General features: G+C 41.7%; 2 protein-coding genes across 2 annotated transcripts in view; both read left to right on the top strand.

The window, feature by feature from the left end:
- RLF (RLF zinc finger) overlaps positions 1 to 6,719 on the top strand; it is an 84,647-nt gene extending 77,928 nt beyond the window's left edge. The window contains exon 8 of the mRNA XM_052637333.1: positions 1,760 to 6,719. Within this exon, the coding sequence (XP_052493293.1) occupies positions 1,760 to 6,409 (4,650 nt within the window). The 3' untranslated portion in view covers positions 6,410 to 6,719. The remainder of the gene's footprint in view (positions 1 to 1,759) is intronic.
- A 7,634-nt stretch (positions 6,720 to 14,353) lies between these two features.
- Positions 14,354 to 16,948, top strand: TMCO2 (transmembrane and coiled-coil domains 2). The gene is made up of 2 exons (XM_052637335.1): positions 14,354 to 14,587; positions 16,634 to 16,948. Exons 1-2 carry the CDS (start codon positions 14,354 to 14,356, stop codon positions 16,946 to 16,948), a joined length of 549 nt encoding a protein of 182 aa, XP_052493295.1.
- Positions 16,949 to 19,703: the final 2,755 nt, after the last annotated feature.

Genomic DNA, 19,703 nt, shown 5'->3' with positions numbered 1-19,703 from the left:
GTAATGAAGAAGCTGAAGATTAGAAATGTGTGACTTGTAAGGATCTAGACCCTGGGTATCTTGACAAATGGCATAATGGTTATCATTTGTAAGTCAGATACAATGGTTATCATTTGTAAGTCAGAGCACAGAGGACTTGGAGAAAAAGTCCATTAAGTTTTAAAATCTTTCATAGGTTCTTAACAGGTTACTCAACCCCTTTCTCAAGACTCTGAGGTAAACAGCAAAGAATCCAGATCTGTTCTTTCTTAAACAGCCCCATCTAGTTGAAATGGTAAAATTTGTGAAATCACTAAGAATACTTTTCCAAAAGAAACCCCACGAAACTACCATTATACATTCTGAACAGATAGTTACTTGTTAAAGGAGTGGTGGATAAATTAGAATTAGGGTGTGGAATGTGGAACTGAATTTTGAAGAAACTGATGGATATGAATAATTTGATAGGTTTTAGACAGGAAACTGAAGAAGTGACTTGGCATATTGTATCAAGGGCACGTGGGATATAGCGAAGTCAAATGAGGATAATCTATGCAAAAAGTTTATTCAGAATAATGTCCAAGATTAATAAGGGTTCTGTATATTGATGGCAGTTATTTCATTGTGTTCTCAGCATTTAGAATGGTACCCAACACAGAATAATTGCTTAGCAAATTGATGTTTGAACAGTGGGATTTATCCTCAAGTATTTTGTATGGGATTCTGTTGAATATGTACTATGTGCCAACATTGTATTAATCACTTTATGTTACCTTACTTCATTTTTATAACAACATTAGGAGAAAATCTAATACTGCCGCTACAGTTGTCATTTTACAGATAAGGGGACTGAGGCTTAGAGGAGTTAAGAACTTGTCACTGTTGTGAAGCTGGGGTTCAAAGGCAGTCAGAGTCTGGCTCAAAATTCTGTGCTTTTCAATACCGTGTTTTAAGCTACTCTGCCATAAGATCCTGCTTTTCTTTGTTCATATTATTTTCACATATCCTTTCAGCCTCTCACATGAAAGAATCATCTTAAATACACTTGCCTTTTATCATATGCAACCAGGTCTTTTTCATGATTTTTGACTAATTTCTGAGAACCTGCTGCTATAGAGAAATTTTCTTTTGTTTTTCTGTGGGAAACAGATTCAGTACACCTGTAACTATAAAGTACTGATTTTGGGGGGAGGAAATGGAAAAATCATTTATTTTACCCTTGAGGTTTTGAAAATACCCAGTTGTTCATGATACATGAATTTTTAAAATTGAATTCAGTCTTAAACTCCCTTTTACACATGTATTTCCTCTTAAACCCATTTATTTAAGCCCTATCCTTCCTACCCAGCTTGAGACAATTCTTTTTTTAATCTTTCAGTGACCTTATTTATTCTGAGCTCCTCTGAATTTATGTGCCTTTCTAATTTACACATTTGGCATATGGGTAGATTCCTTGAGGGTTAAGGACTGCTCTAATATGCAGTGCTTTGGGACTCCCTGGCGGTCCATTGGTTAAGACTCCACAGTTCAGCTGCAGGGAACATGGGTTCTGTAGCTGGTTGGGGAACTAAGATCCTGCATGCTGCACAGTGCGGCCAAATAATAAGAATATGCAGTGCTTTATAAAGTTGGATACTCTACAAACGTACATTGTTGTTGTTTATAAGTTTTAAGAAGAGTGTACGTGCGTATCTTATCAGTGAAATTTATGTAGTGTTTCCAAATTTATGTAGTTTTCCAAATGGAAAAAAAACCTTTTCTTCCCTGTTTTTCTTAACAGGCACAAGATGCTGGTCTTGGGGTGTCGATTTTACTGTGTGTCAGAGCTCTTCAACTCAGAACAAGTGAGGATGAAGAAATGAAGGCATCAGTTTGTAAAACAATTGCTTGTCTTTTGCCAGAAGATTTAGAAGTTAGACGAGCCTGTCAACTTACAGAATTTTTAATTGAACCCAGTTTGGATGGATTTAACATGTTGGAAGAACTGTATTCCCAACCAGATCAAAAATTTGATGAAGAAAATGCACCAGTTCCAAATTCTCTCCGATGTGAGCTTTTACTAGCTTTAAAAGCCCACTGGCCTTTTGATCCTGAATTTTGGGACTGGAAAACTTTAAAACGACACTGCCACCAACTTCTAGGACAAGAAGCCTCAGATTCTGATGATGATCTAAGTGGCTATGAAATGTCTATTAACGACACAGATGTTTTAGAGTCATTTCTCAGTGACTATGAGGAAGGTAAAGAAGACAAGCAGTATAGAAGGAGAGAGATGACAGATCAACAAAAGGAGAAAAGAGACAAGAAGCCCATCGGCTCTTCTGAAAGATACCAGAGGTGGCTTCAGTATAAATTCTTCTGTTTGTTATGTAAGCGAGAATGCATAGAGGCCAGGATTCTTCATCATTCTAAGATGCATATGGAAGATGGAATTTACACCTGTCCGGTTTGTATTAAAAAATTCAAGAGAAAAGAAATATTTGTTCCTCATGTGATGGAACATGTTAAAATGCCACCAAGCAGAAGGGACCGCTCTAGAAAGAAATTACTGTTGAAAGGCTCTCAAAAGGGAATTTGTCCCAAGAGCCCCTCTGCAGCCCTAGAGCAAGGTCAATCACTGAATGAACAAGCCAAAGTAGAGTCGCATGAATATGTCACATTCAGCAAATTAGAAGATTGCCATCTGCAAGACAGAGATTTGTACCCATGTCCTGGCACAGACTGTTCCCGTGTGTTTAAGCAGTTCAAATACTTAAGTGTGCATCTTAAAGCTGAACACCAAAATAATGACGAAAATGCCAAGCACTACTTAGATATGAAAAATAGAAGAGAGAAGTGTACTTACTGCCGACGACATTTCATGTCTGCTTTTCACCTGCGAGAGCATGAACAAGTGCATTGTGGTCCTCAGCCTTATATGTGTGTATCTATAGATTGCTATGCTAGGTTTGGATCAGTGAACGAACTGCTTAACCATAAACAGAAACATGATGATCTGCGTTATAAATGTGAATTAAATGGCTGTAATATTGTTTTCAGTGACTTGGGACAGCTTTACCACCATGAGGCACAACACTTTAGGGATGCATCTTACACATGCAGCTTCGTTGGCTGTAAAAAGTTCTATTACTCCAAAATTGAATACCAGAATCACCTCTCAATGCATAATGTTGAAAGTTCAAATGGAGATGTGAAGAAAACAGTGAAACTTGAGCCGGCAGCAGGTGAAAAGCAGGATTGTATTGATCAGCCCCATCTGCTTGACCAAACTGATAAGTCACGTTTACCAGAGGATCTTCTCTTCTGTGCAGGATCAGCTAGTTCTCAGATAGAAACTACAGAAAATCTGAAGGAAAACAGTGACAGTAATTCTAGTGATCAGTTAAGTCATAGCTCTTCAGCTTCCATGAATGAAGAGTTAATTGACGCACTGGATCACTCTGAAACCATGCAGGATATATTATTATCTCATGAAAAAGTTTTTGTGCCCTCCAGTTTAAAGGAGAAATGTTCCAATGTAGCAGTTTGTTTTGATGGGACTAAGTTTACCTGTGGTTTTGATGGCTGTGGTTCCACATACAAAAACGCAAGAGGCATGCAGAAGCACCTAAGGAAGGTTCATCCATACCATTTCAAACCCAAAAAGGTAAAGACAAAGGATCTCTTTCCCTGTTTGGGTAATGAACACAATCCAGCGACTGAAAAGTTTGATACAGAACCTAAACCCAGCTCAGACACAAACAGTGACTCCCCGGATGAAGGTCTGGATCACAACATCCATACTAAATGTAAACGAGAACATCAAGGCTATTCCTCAGAAGCCTCCATCTGTGCATCTAAAAGGCCCTGTACAGAGGATACCATGTTGGAACTTCTGTTACGCTTGAAACATTTAAGCTTGAAAAACTCAATAACCCATGGATCTTTCTCAGGGTCATTGCAGGGGTACCCATCCAGTGGTGCTAAGTCTCTTCAAGCAGTTTCAGCTACAATCTCAGATCTTAATTTTCAGAATCAAGATGAAAATATGCCAAGTCAGTACCTGGCGCAGTTGGCAGCCAAGCCTTTTTTCTGCGAGCTTCAAGGATGCAAATATGAATTTGTGACTAGAGAGGCTTTGTTAATGCATTATCTTAAAAAGCATAATTATTCAAAAGAAAAAGTCCTTCAGTTAACCATGTTTCAACATCGGTATTCCCCGTTCCAGTGTCATATTTGCCAAAGGTCATTTACGAGAAAAACACACCTTAGGATTCATTATAAAAATAAACATCAAATTGGCAGCGACAGAGTAACTCAAAAACTATTAGATAATGAAAAATGTGATCATGAAGGCCCATGCTCAGTAGAGAGGTTGAAAGTTGATTGTCCTGCAGAACTTGGAGGTGATCCCAGTGGTAACTCTGAGAAGCCACACTGTCATCCTAAAAAGGATGAGTGCAGTTCGGAAACAGATTTGGAGTCATCCTGTGAAGAAACAGAAAGTAAAATATCTGATCTCTCATCACCAATAGGCAGCCATAGAGAAGAAGGAGAAGGAAGAGAGGGCAGAGGTAGCAGGAGAACTGTTGCTAAAGGAAATCTCTGCTACATTTTGAATAAATACCACAAACCATTCCATTGTATTCATAAAACTTGCAACTCCTCCTTCACCAATCTCAAAGGCTTGATTCGCCATTACAGGACTGTACATCAGTACAACAAAGAGCAGTTATGTTTAGAGAAAGACAAAGCGAGAACCAAAAGGGAACTTGTCAAATGTAAAAAGATATTTGCCTGCAAATATAAGGAATGTAACAAACGCTTCCTGTGTTCCAAAGCTCTTGCGAAGCACTGTAGTGACTCTCATAACCTAGACCACATTGAAGAGCCGAAAGTGCTTTCTGAAGCTGAGTCAGCGGCCAGATTTTCCTGTAACCAGCCTCAGTGCCCTGCTGTGTTTTATACATTCAGCAAGTTGAAGCACCACTTGATGGAACAGCATAACATTGAAGGAGAAATACATTCAGACTATGAAATTCATTGTGATCTTAATGGCTGTGGCCAGATTTTCACCCATCGCAGTAATTATTCTCAACATGTATATTACCGACATAAGGACTATTACGATGATCTGTTTAGAAGCCAGAAAGTGGCAAATGAAAGGCTACTACGGAGTGAAAAGGTGTGTCAAACAGCTCATCCTCAGGGGCATGAACATCAGACGACCAGAAGATCGTTTAATGCCAAGGCTAAAAAGTGTGGCTTAATCAAAGACAAGAAAGCTCCAATTAGTTTTAAAACGAGAGCTGAAGCCCTCCATATGTGTGTGGAGCATTCTGAGCACACACAGTACCCCTGCATGGTTCAAGGATGCTTGTCCGTGGTGAAGTTGGAGAGCAGCATAGTGAGGCATTACAAACGCACCCATCAGATGAGTAGTGCCTACCTAGAGCAACAGATGGAAAACCTTGTCATGTGTGTTAAGTACGGTACCAAAATTAAGGAGGAGCCCCCTTCTGAAGCAGAGCCCTATATAAAGAAGGAAGAAGATAGAAGCTGTGAGTCAGAGCTCACACAGCACAGCCATTCCCCAGGTGACACTAGCGTGCCTGTCCAGACCGCTGACCCCCTTCATCCAGGCGAAAGGGATGGAGGCCAGAAAGGATGTACAGAGAGCAGCCCAGTTTTTGATGCGGATTCTCTGCTCTACAGGGGAACTCTGAAATGTAACCACAGTTCAGAAACCACTTCTTTGGAACAATGTAATATAGTTCAGCCTCCTCCTTGTAAAATAGAAAATTCTATACCTAATCCTGATGGGACTGAGAGTGGGACTTATTTCACAAGTTTCCAGCTGCCTTTACCAAGGATCAAAGACTCAGAAACTGGGCAGCAAAGTTCAGGGCAAGAAAACACTGTAAAAAATTCAACCCATGTTCCAAAAGAGAATTTCAGGAAGCATCCACAGTCCAGGTCATTTGATTTGAAGACTTATAAACCTATGGGATTTGAATCTTCATTTCTGAAATTTATTCAGGAAAGTGAAGAGAAAGAAGATGATTTTGATGATTGGGAGCCTTCAGAGCACTTAACATTAAGTAATTCTTCACAACCCTGTAATGACTTAACAGGGAGTGTTATGGCAAATAATATGGTGAATGACAATGACCCTGAAGTTGACATACCTCATTCTTCCAGTGACTCTTCAATTCATGAGAACCTGACTGCAATCCCACCTTTAATAGTAGCTGAGACGACAACAGTTCCCTCCTTGGAAAACCTGAGGGTCGTATTGGACAAAGCATTAACAGACTGTGGAGAACTTGCCTTAAAACAGCTTCATTATCTTCGGCCAGTGGTTGTCCTTGAAAGATCTAAGTTTTCCACACCAATTTTAGACTTATTTCCAACAAAAAAGACAGATGAGCTTTGTGTAGGAAGTTCTTAAATAGCAATTTTGTTTTAGAAACAGACTGGCTCCAGCACTGCAACATGGGGACAATTGCCAACTTGAACAAAGGCTGAGAACCAGCCACACCGTCGTTTAGGGTAGAATAGGCTGTGTATTTACATGAATGTATAATATCTATGTCAGCAGTATTGGCTGAGTCCATTAGCTCTCCAGTTGGTTTATTGATTGGGTTTTTTGTTTTGTTTATTAAAAAATGGAACTGTATTCTTGTTTGGTGCTAATTAATACATCAAAATATATCGGGGCTTCCTTTTCCAAATTAAGTGTGCATGATTGTGTATGGAACAGATACTAAGACCCCAGGGTGGGAGGGCTGGGGAAAGGGGTATGGAGTTCTTACTTGACTTGAATGTGCGCCTGAGGGTGCTTTGTGTAATATATTGTACACTACAGCATCTTATATTTTTTGAGTTGAGTTTCAATAAATTACAATTTTTCACCCATTTTTTTGGTTTACTCATAATGAGTTTTCATGCCACACATGACTTGGAATTGTGCATGTATTTTCTGAAATGTGCACTTATATTTTACCCCGGTTATTAACCAAACCATTCAGATCAAGCTTCCTTTTGAATGACTGTTGTCTTAAAAATTTTGTGGAAAGAAAATTCTGAGAGAGAGTAATAGAGTAATTAACTCTGGGAGTCAAGGTAGCTCCTGGAAGAGGATGGTCAGGAGTTTTTCAGGTAGAAAGGAGAGGATATGCCAGGCATAATGTGAAGGGCTCAACGCATTTGGAGATAATAAAGCCATGTTTCTAGGCACCTACAAATAATGTGATAGGCTGGGGGAGCGCTGGAGCAGCTGAGCTGAACACAGGACTGTGGACCTGAGTCCATAGGCAGCTGAGAGCCTTTACAGAATTTTAAACAACATTCGTATTAATCTGTAGATTGCTTGAAATGAGTGTGATTTAAGGGGCTGAGAATGGAAACAGATCTAAGACTGTTAAAGTAATTGAGGCAAACTTGGTGAGAGGCAAACAGTGGCAGAGGGACGAGTAGATGAAATCGAGAAATTTAAGAGGATTATTAGGCACTGGAGGGTAGAGAAAATGTTTTGAGGAAAACTTAAGGTTCTGTAGTGATGGATGCAAGCAAGTGAGGCAAGACTAAAAAGGAGTTTGGGAGATGAGAATAGAAACAGGAGATGAGTTTGGTCTCTGTTAAAGTTTCAGTGGACTGTGGGACATCCATGTATAATAAGAAAAGCAGTGTTTTCTTATATAGCACCTTCTCTGTTCTTTTGAAGTCACTTCATCATTATTTAAAAATGAAATGATACAGATACTCCTAAAATCCCCTTATGCCTCTGGTTAAAATTTTAAGATCTTTTCTCTGGCCCTTAAATCTTGTTTTGTCAGCTCTTAAAGAATTTTATTCCACCATCTCCTCACCCTAAGCGTTTAAAGCACCCCACCACTACCACCACCACCACCAAGCTGAAGTCATTTCTTGGCTCAGATCTTAATAGGATACAAGATTCTCAAACAAGATTCTGTTGAAAGCAAAAGTGGCAGAAACAGTGGAACTTCTTAGAGGCTAAGGTCACTACTGACTGAGTTCTTTGGGATCTTGAGCTCATTTCCCCGCTGGGCTTCAGTTTCCTGCCTTACGAAGTGTTGAGGTGTAAGTGACCATTTCAAAAGGTCCTTTACCTGTGGTCTGAGCATGAGAAATAACCAGTGGCCCCATCTTAAGAATTCCTCATTCTAGAGATTTTTAGACCAGACCAAGAGAAAGCTGCTAATCTTAAGACTCAACTGTATCCATCCAAAAAGGGTAAGTCCCCAGTGGTCCAGTGGTTTAATTAGGGCTCTGCACTCCTGCTGCAGGGGGCACAGATTTGATCCCTGGTTGGGGAACCGAGATCCCACATGCTGTGTGGTTTGGCCAAAAGAAAGAAAAAGACTATTCATTCAACCGCTCCTAACTCCTACACCCTGGAAGGACCAAGTGAGTCCACTGACAGTAGTACCAAACCCTAGTTTTAGAATCCAGTGGAAAGTTGGCTTGAATATGATCCTAGAAGCATTTTCTATTCTAGTTGGAGTGGGTTGCTCCTTTTGATCTTTTTTTTTTTAAAAGATGTTTCAATATGGACCATTTTAATGCTGCTTTTTATGTTTTGGTTTTTTGGCTCAGAAGCAGGTGGGATCTTAGCTCCTGGACTAGGAACTGAACCTGCACTCCCTGCACTAGAAGGCAAAATCTTGACCACTGGATCGCCAGGGAAGCGTTTGGTCTTTATTAAAGATGAGGTTCTGTTAAAACCAGCATGTGTAGTTATATGATAATACAGAAGGTCAGAGTGTTATTTTTGAAGCTTTTAGTACTATCATTTTTACTTGATATCTCTTTGGGGATTGTCCTCCAAGTCCTCCAGACCTGGAAGCACTGAGTTTGTGCCCCCTAAAATTAATAGGTAGAAATCGAGAATGCCAGACACTTTGATTCTTGCACTTTACCCAGAATTCTCCTGCTTCTGTGTTTCTCCATGTTTGTGAGCACATATGTGAAAGAGCGAATGGGGCAATGATGGAGAAGAAAGGTTTTGATGAGCCTTCCTAGGGATTTCAGCCCCAACCTATCCCTTCCGTCCCAGGTTGCCTGCTTCTGAGCTGCACTGGCAAGGACAGTCATTGAAGGACAGAGTCATTAACCAAACACTTAAGTACACACATACTTAAAGATAATTACAGGTATTTGGGGGAGATAAAAACAACGAATTTGTTAAGGAGTCTGCCATCATGGAGCTTCAATGTGAGGGCTGGGGTAGGCTTTCCAGGTGGCGCTAGTGGTAAAAAAAAAAACCCCATCTGCCAGTGCAGGAGACTTCAGTGACACTGGTTCAATCCTTGGGTCAGGAAGATCTGGAGAAGGACATGGCAACCCATTCCAGTATTCTTGCCTGGAGAAGCCTATGGATAGAGGAGCGTGGTGAGCTGCGGTCCATGGGGTTGCAAAGAATCAAAGAATAACTGTGGGCTGGCAGCATGGATGTCATCTAGGAACTTGTTCAAAATGTAGAATGTCAAGTCCAGACCTTCTTGACCAAAATCAGTAACATCTCCAGATGATTCATAGGCACAGAAAAGTTCTAGAAACAGAGGCCTAGAATACAAAGTGGAAAGTGCTGTGAGATTGCAGGATAATTATACTTTTTCTAGTACTTCACATAAAATTGTTGAATTTTCATAACTCCATGAAGTCAGTACTGTTAGTATTCTTATTTGACAGCTTAAAAAGATAGGGATGCAGTGTCTAGCTGATAAAAGTTAGGAAGAAGTGGAGCTAAGTTTCTTTCCCGTCTCATCTGACTGGGAAAATAACAGGAAGGGGAACTTAACGTGAAGGATGAAAGATGGAAAGTCGCAGGTGGCATTTAAAGTACCAGAAATTCCAGTTTTGTAATTAAGCCGTACTTTCTGTGAAAGTGAGTAGTGGGAAATAAAGTTGGAAGCGTAGGTAAAAGCCAGGTCGTGCACATCCAACTCCGAGTCATGCAGGTTCAACTCCAGTTATGCGTCCAGTGTTGACAGTTCCTCATTTGAGAAAGAGATGGAAAACAGAAATTACTGTTTCTGTGAATAACATGTGACCTTTGAAAAGGATTTTCTTTTTTTTTTATTGCCGCACCACAGGCCACTTGCAGTTTCCCCAACTAGGGATTGAAGCACAGCAGTGCTTCCACTCAGCAGTGGAAGCACAGAGTCCTAACCACTGGACCGCCAGGGGATCCTCTCAATGTTTCTTTCTGAAAGAAACTTCTAAAAGAGAAGTTGCTCTGTCCTCTCTTTATACCCATTGTAGCCTGTGAGACCATGTGGCTTTATACTCCTGACTTGGGACATGGCCTCCTAGTATGTAAAACAGCCTGCAAAGAGTGGTCCACTGTGCTAACAGGCCTGCTTGGTCTACACTTGCAGAAATATACTCTGTAATGGCCTGCATTTGGGGGCCTGAACCTCTTCGAGGAAGGTAACCTGTTCAACAAACATTAAACAAAACTGCAAATAATTAAAAGTGCTACGAAAGATGCCCAGACTGGGGGAATCAAAAAGGACAGAAAAAGTTTCCGTAAAGAAAGCAATGTTTAAACCTGGAGAAACGAGAAGTTGGGATGATCCAATTCTGTGCCAAATCTTTGTGGTGTAACAGCTGGGTGTGTTAGCGACAAGTCTAGTAGAGCCAGAGGTAAGGGAAAGGGAAAGGGTTAGAAAATGAGATAGGTCAGCAGAAAGCCAGTATTTCAGTGTCTATAACCATGTTCTAGATTTTGGGTATTTGACAGAAAATGAAGAGCCTAGTGAAGGTTTGAAAGTGTGTACCAAATAAATCACAAGTTGCCGCGTGTTTTAAGTCAGAGTCAATAGGGCACTACTGTGGAAATGTCTGAGAGATGGATGGATGGATGGATGGATGATAACTAAAGCAGGGCTGAGATATATCTTCCATTGTGATCAATTCTTCCTCAGCGTTCAGAAGTCCAAGAGGAGTCAAACAATAAATGGGTTTTTCAGACTAGATTCTCTTTGAGGAGCTCTATATGGTTTTTCCAGTGGTCATGTATGGATGTGAGAGTTGGACTGTGAAGAAGGCTGAGTGCTGAAGAATTGATGCTTTTGAACTATGGTGTTGGGGAAAGACTCTTGGGAGTCCCTTGGACTGCAAGGAGATCTAACCAGTCCATCCTAAAGGAGACCAGTCCTGGGTGTTCATTGGAAGGACTAATGCTGAGGCTGAAACTCCAATACTTTGGCTACCTCATGCAAAGAGTTGACTCATTGGAAAAGACTCTGATGCTGGGAGGGATTGGAGGCAGGAGGAGAAGGGGACGACAGAGGATGAGATGGCTGGATGGCATCACCGACTTGATGCACATGAGTTTGGGTGAACTCTGGGAGTTGGTGATGGACAGGGAGGCCTGGCATGCTGCGATTAATGGGGTCACAAAGAGTCAGACACAACTGAGTGACTGAACTGAACTGATACTATTGAAGTCTGCAATACCTAGCATTTGATCATAAACATCACTATAAATAATAGTTGCCTTTACCTTCTACACAAATTACCGAATTCTCATTACAGTAGTCCTATAAGGGGAATTACTCTTGCTTTACCAGTGAAGATACTGAGCCTCAAGTAACCTGCCCAAAGTAACAAAGTTTGTTAATAGTACAGCCAAAATTTGAAGCCAGATCCATTAGACTCCTAAACGCCTATCCTCTTTTAACAGCTACTCTGTAAAACTTCTATAGAAACAAGCACACCAATGGAATAGGCACTTGATGATTAAACAGTTTAGGCTATAAAAATATTTGGAATTCTTCTAGGGGACTTTGTATTTACGTAAAAATACTCGAATGCCTGCTATGTACCAAGCAGTGAATACAATGAACATGTCCAATGAACGTGCCCAACTCTTTGCGACCCCACGGACTGTAGCCTGCCAGGATCCTCAGTCCATGGGATTCTCCAGGTAAGAGTACTGGAGTGGGTTGCCATTTCCTGCTTCAGGGGATCTTCCCGACCCAGAGATTGAACCCAGGTCTCCTGCATTGCAGGCAGACGCTTGACCTTCTGAGCCACCCGGGAAGCCCACAATGAACATGCAGTAGTGAATAAAATGAACGTGTCCTTGTCTTCCTTCAGTTCACAGTAGTCACGGAAGACACATCAAACCCCAAACCGCACAAATAACCTTAATCATGTCAAGTGTTTTGAAAGTAAAATACGAGGTGCCATGTAATGGAGATCTAGTGTAGGATGTCTTGGGTAATGATTCTGTTGTCACAACCATATTTTTCTCCAAAAAATTTCTGGTTACCATTCTTTAATGGTTTCTGGCCTATGTTTAACTTGTTATGGTAAAACAATTACCTGAGTAATTTTTGTTCCTTTCTAGAAAAGATTCTCATTGTGATCAGTCACAAGCAGACTATAGGTTTAACATCATTAACAGTCATGCCTAAATCAGTATGTCATTTTGACCTGACATGGTTTTAATACTATATATCCAACAGCATTCTAGACTCCATGTTCTAGATGTATCCCTGACACCCTGGTAGCTCAGTTGGTAAAGAGTCTGCCTGCACTGCAGGAGACCCAGGTTCGATTCCTGGGTCGGGAAGATGCCCTGGAGCAGGAAATGGCAACCCACTCCAGTATTCTTGCCTGGAGAATCCCGTGGACAGAAAAGCCTGGCAGGCTACAGTCTGTGGGGTTGCAAGAGCTGGACACGACTGAGCAACTAAGCACACGGCACACATTGACACCTGAGCAACTTGCCGTACCTCCCCTTCCTGCAAGAACAAGACAGTTAGGACTTCCCTGATGGTCTAGTGGTTAAGAATCTGCTTGCCAATGCAAGGGACACAGGTTTGATCCCTGGTCCAGGAAGATCCCACATGCCACGGGGCAACTAAGCCCATGCACCCTAACTGCTGAGCATAGGGCCGCAGCTAGTGAGCCCGCACACCTCCACAGCAAGAGAAGCCACCAAGTGAGAAGCCCACACCCCCAACAGAGTAGTCCCCGCTCACCAGAACTAGAGGAAAGCCCAAGAAGCAACGAAGACCTAGCACAGTCAAAACTCAACAACTTTTTAAAAAGAACAAAATAGTTATATTTTCCAGCCATCCCTATCCATGTTTTCTTTCAGTCAACCAGATGAACAAACCAGAAGAGCATCAGACGATATTTTTCTAAAAGTTTGCATAATTCCCCCTTTCTCTCTTTACCATGCCCCTCCTCTCCTCTTGGTACAAGCCCTTTGTTGGATTCTTGCTGTCTTCATAACTGATCTCACAATGTATATGATTCACTTGTGTGTGAACTACCTTTTTGGAACAGACCTTGTATTTTATCTTTTCATACCTCCTTGTCAAGTACATAGGTACTAGTCAGTAAATAATGGATTTGATAACATGGCATATAGGTTATGGGACAGCATGCTACTCTTTACAAAGTGCTTAGGCAATTATACCATTTGTTCCTATATAAATCTTAGGAAGGAGATGTAAGTAGGTGAGCACAATGAGGCTCAAATATGTCAAAAGCTTTCCCAAAGATGCAATTTCTAAGCAATAGTGACATCCAAAAAAGGAAATGCTACAAAATGATCCAGTAATAACCTCCCTGCACATTTACCAAGTACACTGTTAGCTTGGGGGGGTGTGTGTGTGTGTAGTCGTGTTGGACTCTTAGCGACCCTGTAGTCTGTAACCTGTCAGGCTCCTCTGTCCATGGCATCTTCCCAGGCAAGAATACTGGAGTGGGTTGCCATTTCCTGCTCCAGGGGATCTTTCCAGCCCAGAGATCAAACCCATGTCTCCTGTACTGGCAGGCAGATTCTTTTCCACTGAGCCACCATGGAAGCCCAGCTCTTTAGAAAGTCCCTCTTCAAATCCTGTCTCCTCAAATCTCCACTTAACCTCACTTTTCTTATTTGAAATGTGAAAATAAGCTCTCCATCCCGTGGATTGTTGGAAATGCACTATACACGAAGAGGGTAACCACATGTGTCTACTTAAATTTAATTAAAAATAAATAAAATGTAAAATTCACTCCCTCGGCCACACTCTCCACATTTCAAGTGACCAGTGGCTTCCACGTTGGAAAGAGCGATACATCATTGCCGAAAGTTCTATTGAACAGTGCCGTGTCAGCTCTAGGACTGGTCAAAGATCAGATAAAGTGATATGATTGAACTGAAAACTCAGGCCATTGCCTGGTTGGTTTTGAGTGAGAAGGTTCAGTGGGTGGGTGGGAAGCAAGCTGACCTCCAGAACAGTGACATCACAAAGAACAGCTCACAGTGGCTCCAGAACACCTGGACCCCCAGACCACTCTTCCTAACTCATATCCAGGTTCCTGAAGCCTCTGCACATGTAGTTCCTGGAGCTGCTGGTATATTAAAATGTCATCTTCATCTTCTATCTGGGACGCCATCATAGATTATCTCTCTCTGAGCTCGATATGGAATTATCTACAAGCAACTCTTCTGGGAGAGACTAGTGTGCCTCAGGAAACAAATTGGGGGCCACTAGATAACCTCGCTCCGGCTGTGCAAGTTATCCTGGGAATTTCCTTTTTGATTTTGTTGGGAGTGGGAATGTATGCCTTATGGAAACGAAGTGTTCAGTCAATTCAGGTTATACTCTTTTGTTATGGAGAAATTTAAGTAGTTACGCATTGTGAAATTTGGTCGGTTCTCGCCCATATTGCTGCCACGCAGTTCTAAGACCATGCAGATGAGCGAGAGTGCACCTTTTGTCTCTGTAGTTGGTTGAAATTAGGTTATTCTTAACATTTTTCCTTCAGTTAGCTTTTTGACATAAAAATGCTTTCTCACAATGATCTTTGGCTTGCTTATAATAAAACAGATTAAAGAAGCTTATAACATGAGAAGGCAGCCTTATCTCCAGATTTCTTTGATCATGTATTGGTGTTCATCTTTGAGTGTCTAACCACGTGCCCGACACCATGTAGAGTACTTCCTATAGAATAGCACCACAAGTATAACTGGCATCTTGGGTTTTGCCTCTCTGTTCTTACTGCGCCTTTGCTCTGTAACTGATGAGGAAGCATGTATATGTCTGTTTAGTCATTGCAATGAAAGTACAGGTGCTCTTTTGGGGATTTAGGAGTATAACTGGCTGGAATTACAAGAAACATTTAGGATTTTATATACTTCTGTTTAATTACCAATAACAGCTATATTTATAATATAATTAAAATCTTTTGAGAATTTCAACAATTCCATGAAATGGATAGAGTTTCTTTCCATGTGACAAACAAGGAAACAGGTGCATTGACGTTCAGCCTAAATTTAAGAAGATGGGGTTTAAAGAGGACTTTGTTAAGGAGTGACTGGTTTACTTGGTGAATGCTGAAAGAAGTTATTATTGGATTATTTTGTAGCATTCACTTATTTTCGTGTCACTCCTCTTGAGAAATCACTCACCTGCATTTCTCCCAACCTTTGAAAACTTGCCTTGCATGGTAGGCAGGGCAGGGATTATTGACTCCATTTTGTGGGTGAGGGAATTTGCTTATCACCTACCCAAGGTGGCATAGATTGTAAATGCTGGCCAAGCTGAGATTCGAACTCAGTTTTTAGCATTCCAAATTACATTCTCCAAAATCTCATTTAATATAGTCCAACTGATTGAAATCCCTAACAGGGATTTGTGTGTCTACATATTCATATTCTGCATTTCAGCTAGCTAATAGAAGAAGAGAAGACAAAACACCAAACTCTTATCTGTGCTACTCAGTTCTGCTCTTGTTTGGTTTTTGCTAAGTTCAATCAGATGAATTTGCAGCCCTCCAGGCACTTCATCCAAGGAAACGAGGTGTACAACAGAGTGGTTAATAAACTCTGGAGTCAGACTACAGGGGTTTCTTGGTTTCGCCACTTCCTGAGTGAGCTGAGAGCAATCCCTTAGGCTCTAAACCCGTTTCCTTATCTGTGAAATGGGTTTGATAACAGTGCCCCCTTGGGGTTTTTTGTGAGAATGGACAGGGAGGCCTGGCATGCTGCGATTCATGGGGTCGCAAAGAATCGGACACGACTGAGAGACTGAACTGATCTGATTGTATGTATAAAACAGCACGTAACAGTGCTCAATAAGCAAGGCTAGTTATTATAAGGGGAAAAGGTGATTTTTTTTTTCTTTTCCTAGTTAGACTCTGACCTAGCATCTTTTAAAAAAAAATTTCCATTATCAAGAAATCCAGTGTTTCAGACTGCCGTGTCCTAAGAGAATACACATGGGAATCAGAATTCCTAGATTCCAGCTGTGGCTCTACCATTTCCAAGTGTATGACCTTGGACAATGACAGGGTCCCAACTGGAAGGTATCTAAATGATTATCTGGTTCTTTTTTTTCCCTACATAAATAGGTCCTGCACAGGCAAGGAAACTTCTAGCACTGAGCCTTGCATGAAGCCAACTTTCAGCAAACATTATCTACTATTATAATCTTTATTAATTAGATGCAAATAATAATCCCTGACCTGCCTACCTCTCCACTTTGTGGTAAGTAAAGATCAAAAGACAGAACAGGTGTGAGGATGTTTTGTTAGGAATGAGGGGTTATTATTACTATTAGAGTTTTGTTTTTGCATCTACAGTAGACTGTGCCATTTCATGTGAATAAACAAGTAACGTTTAACTTCTGTTGTTTTATTTTAGAAAATACTGTTGTTTGCAATCACACTCTACAAATTTTACAAGAAAGGCTCAGATTTTTTTCAGGCTTTGCTGGTCAACCCAGAAGGGAGTGATCTCACACTTCAAGACAATAATATTTTCCTGTCTTTGGGTCTGCAAGAGAAGATTCTGAAAAAGCTTCAGACAGTGGAAAACAAAGTGAAGGACTTGGAAGGGATGATCATTTCCCAAAAACCTACCACAAAGAGGGATTACTCCTCTGAGCACTACTGCAGCTGCTCCGACTGCCAGAGTCCCTTGCTTACGTCAGGGTTTACATCCACATCTGAAATGTGATGGACTCCAACCTTTTCTAGAAAAGCGCTGTTTTCCTCATGTGTGCGGTGGTGTATCAGTAAAGACAGAGAACTATATTGAAATTACGTGGCCAGGACTGGTTCTCTATTCAGCAGGGCCGTTTCCACTTGTGTGTGTGTGGTGGAATCACATGGGGGATCATGGTGGTTAAAAATGTCTGAGTTTGTGGGGCCTGCTTGGCAGGCTGGAGACCATAAGCAGCCATATAGAAAAGGAACCGTGGCGGAGGGAACAGAAGGGAGAATGGTCAGGGATGTCACCTTGAGTTCCATGCTGAAGAGGTTAGATTAGATGCAATAAAAACAGGGCAGTGCTGTTACGGGCGATGCTGTGGGCTGCCCTGTAGAGAGGGAGGCTGACCTTTTTGCTTGCTTTTGGTCTAAAATATGTGGCCTGGAATCTCCTTGCATTAATTGTTCAGAGGTGGGCAAGGATGGGGCTGGACATAAAGGAGATTGTTTGAATTTATCCAACTTTTACTAATTCTTACTCTGTGCTAAGAGTAAGAGCATTATGGTAATTCTTGGGAATCTGTCCTGAATGCTTCTGGGGCACTCAGTTTTGGTAGCTGGATGGGTAATTTCAGAACAAGGAATTACAAAAACAATACAGGGAATTCCCTGGAGGCCCAATGGTTAGGAGCCTACACTTTCACTGCCAAGGGCATGGATTCAATCTGATACTGTGCAGGGCCCTGTGGGGCTCCTAGGCACAAGGTCTTTCTGCGTGCCGCATTTCTTTGATTATAGGAGATGGCCTTCGTTCAGCCTCCGTGACCTTCCCTGAGCTCCAGTGGGTAGATTCAACGTTGTTAATTAGGGAAGGGCGGTGCATGCGTTCACGAGTGCTTGGTCTTGTCCGACGACTCATTGCAACCCCATGAACGGTGGCCTGCCAGGCTCCTCTGCCCATGGGATTTCCATGGCAATAATACCAGAGTGGATTGCCGTTTCCTACTCCAGGGTATCTTCCTGACCCAGAGATGGAACCCATGTCTCCTGGATAGGCAGGCAGGTTCTTTATCAGCCGGGCCACCAGGGAAGGCCATAATTAAGGATAGAGGAGATAGAAGACTAGGGAGAAACAGTCAAGAGCAGCCTTGGGGCAAGGTCCTGTTTCCCCATCAACAGCACAAGAAGATCTTTGAGCTGTTTTGCAGTTACTGAAACCCCTCCCGGTGGGACAAGTTATTGATTAATGATGGCGTGCTGCCCACAGCATGGAGACCCCACACCAGTTGGACCTGCAGGTTGTTGATGCTGACTCCAACTTACTCACCACCAACCCATCAGAAGAATGTCCAGGAATTGATCATGCCATCTTTGAACAATACTATAAAACTTCTTGCTATCTTCCCCAGTGGGACACATGATTTTGAGGGCATTAGCCCACTGTGTCCCTCTTCATCTGACCAGGCAATAAAGCTATCCTTTTCTGCTTCACCCAAAACTCTGTTTCCCAGATTCAATTAGGCAGCAGTGTACAGAGAGGCTGAGGTTTCGGCATCAGATCCCTGGTTGAGGAACTAAGATCCTGCAAGCTGTGTGGTCAAAAAAAAAAAAAAAAAAACAGATAATACTGAACAAGGGTCATATCATCTCAACTTATGTGAATTTTCCACATGTGAATCCTGGCTTAGCAGGGAGGGAAGAAGGGAAGGAGGCACCTACCTGCTGTTCCACTCAATGAGTGTGTCCCCCTGATTAGACAGATAGATAGCTTCCTGGAGAGATGGTGGTAGGTGGTCCTCTCAGTGAGTCTCAGATTCCACAAACTGTGTTTTTTGTTCAGTCACTTAGATGTGTCCAACTCTTGGAGACCCCATGTATGCTAGTCTTTGAGACCTGGATCCCAGCATGCCAGGCTTCCCTGTCCTGCACTATCTCCTGGAGTTTGTTCAAATTCATGTCCATTGAATCAGTGATGCCATCCAACCATCTCATCCTCTGTCACCTCCTTCTCCTGCCGTCAATCTTTCCCAGCATTAGGATTTTTCCAGTAAATTGGCTCTTCACATCAGGTGACCAGAGTATTGGCGCTTCCGCATCAGTCCTTCCAAAGAATATTCAGGCTTGATTTCCTTTAGGATTGACTAGTTTGATCTCCTTGATGTCCAAGGGACTCTCAAGAGTCTTCTCTAGAACCATAATTCAAAAGTATCAATACTTGGGCACTCAACTTTCTTTATGGTCCAGCTCTCACATCTGTACACGACTACTGGAAAAACCATACCTTTGGCTATATGAACCTTTGTCGATAAGGTGATGTCTCTGTCTATGTTTGTCATAGCTTTTGTGTGTGCTTTTTGCCACAACAAGTGTGATTACAGTCATGGAAACACTTTGATACCTAAATGAAATATTTTATGTGCAAATAAACAGTGATTTGTTGCCATACTCGAGAAAAACTGGCTGCCTTGCTCCACAGGAGACAATAGAGCAGTCTCTCAAGTGACATCTTCCTAAGGGATTTCTTCAGGTAATTCTGATCATAACTTTTGTCTAGTGCACAGGAATTAAAATGTAACTGCTGAATAAAGATGAGACCATGAAAAAATTGGCTAGTGAATACAGGGTGGGGGCCAGGAAAGGCTTTGCAGAGAAAGCTACATTGAGCTATCCCATAAAGGGTTACATAGGCAGACAATGACATGGAAAGTATTCCTACTGGTGGGGTTATCACACAGCCATAGACAAAAGAGGCTGGCTGACCTGGAGGACAAAGAGAATTTCAG

This window comes from Budorcas taxicolor, chromosome 3 (assembly GCF_023091745.1).
Source record: "Budorcas taxicolor isolate Tak-1 chromosome 3, Takin1.1, whole genome shotgun sequence".
Taxonomy (NCBI): Eukaryota; Metazoa; Chordata; class Mammalia; order Artiodactyla; family Bovidae; genus Budorcas; species Budorcas taxicolor.
Note: the sequence above shows the minus strand (reverse complement) of the source record. Positions and strands in the feature narration are given on the sequence as shown.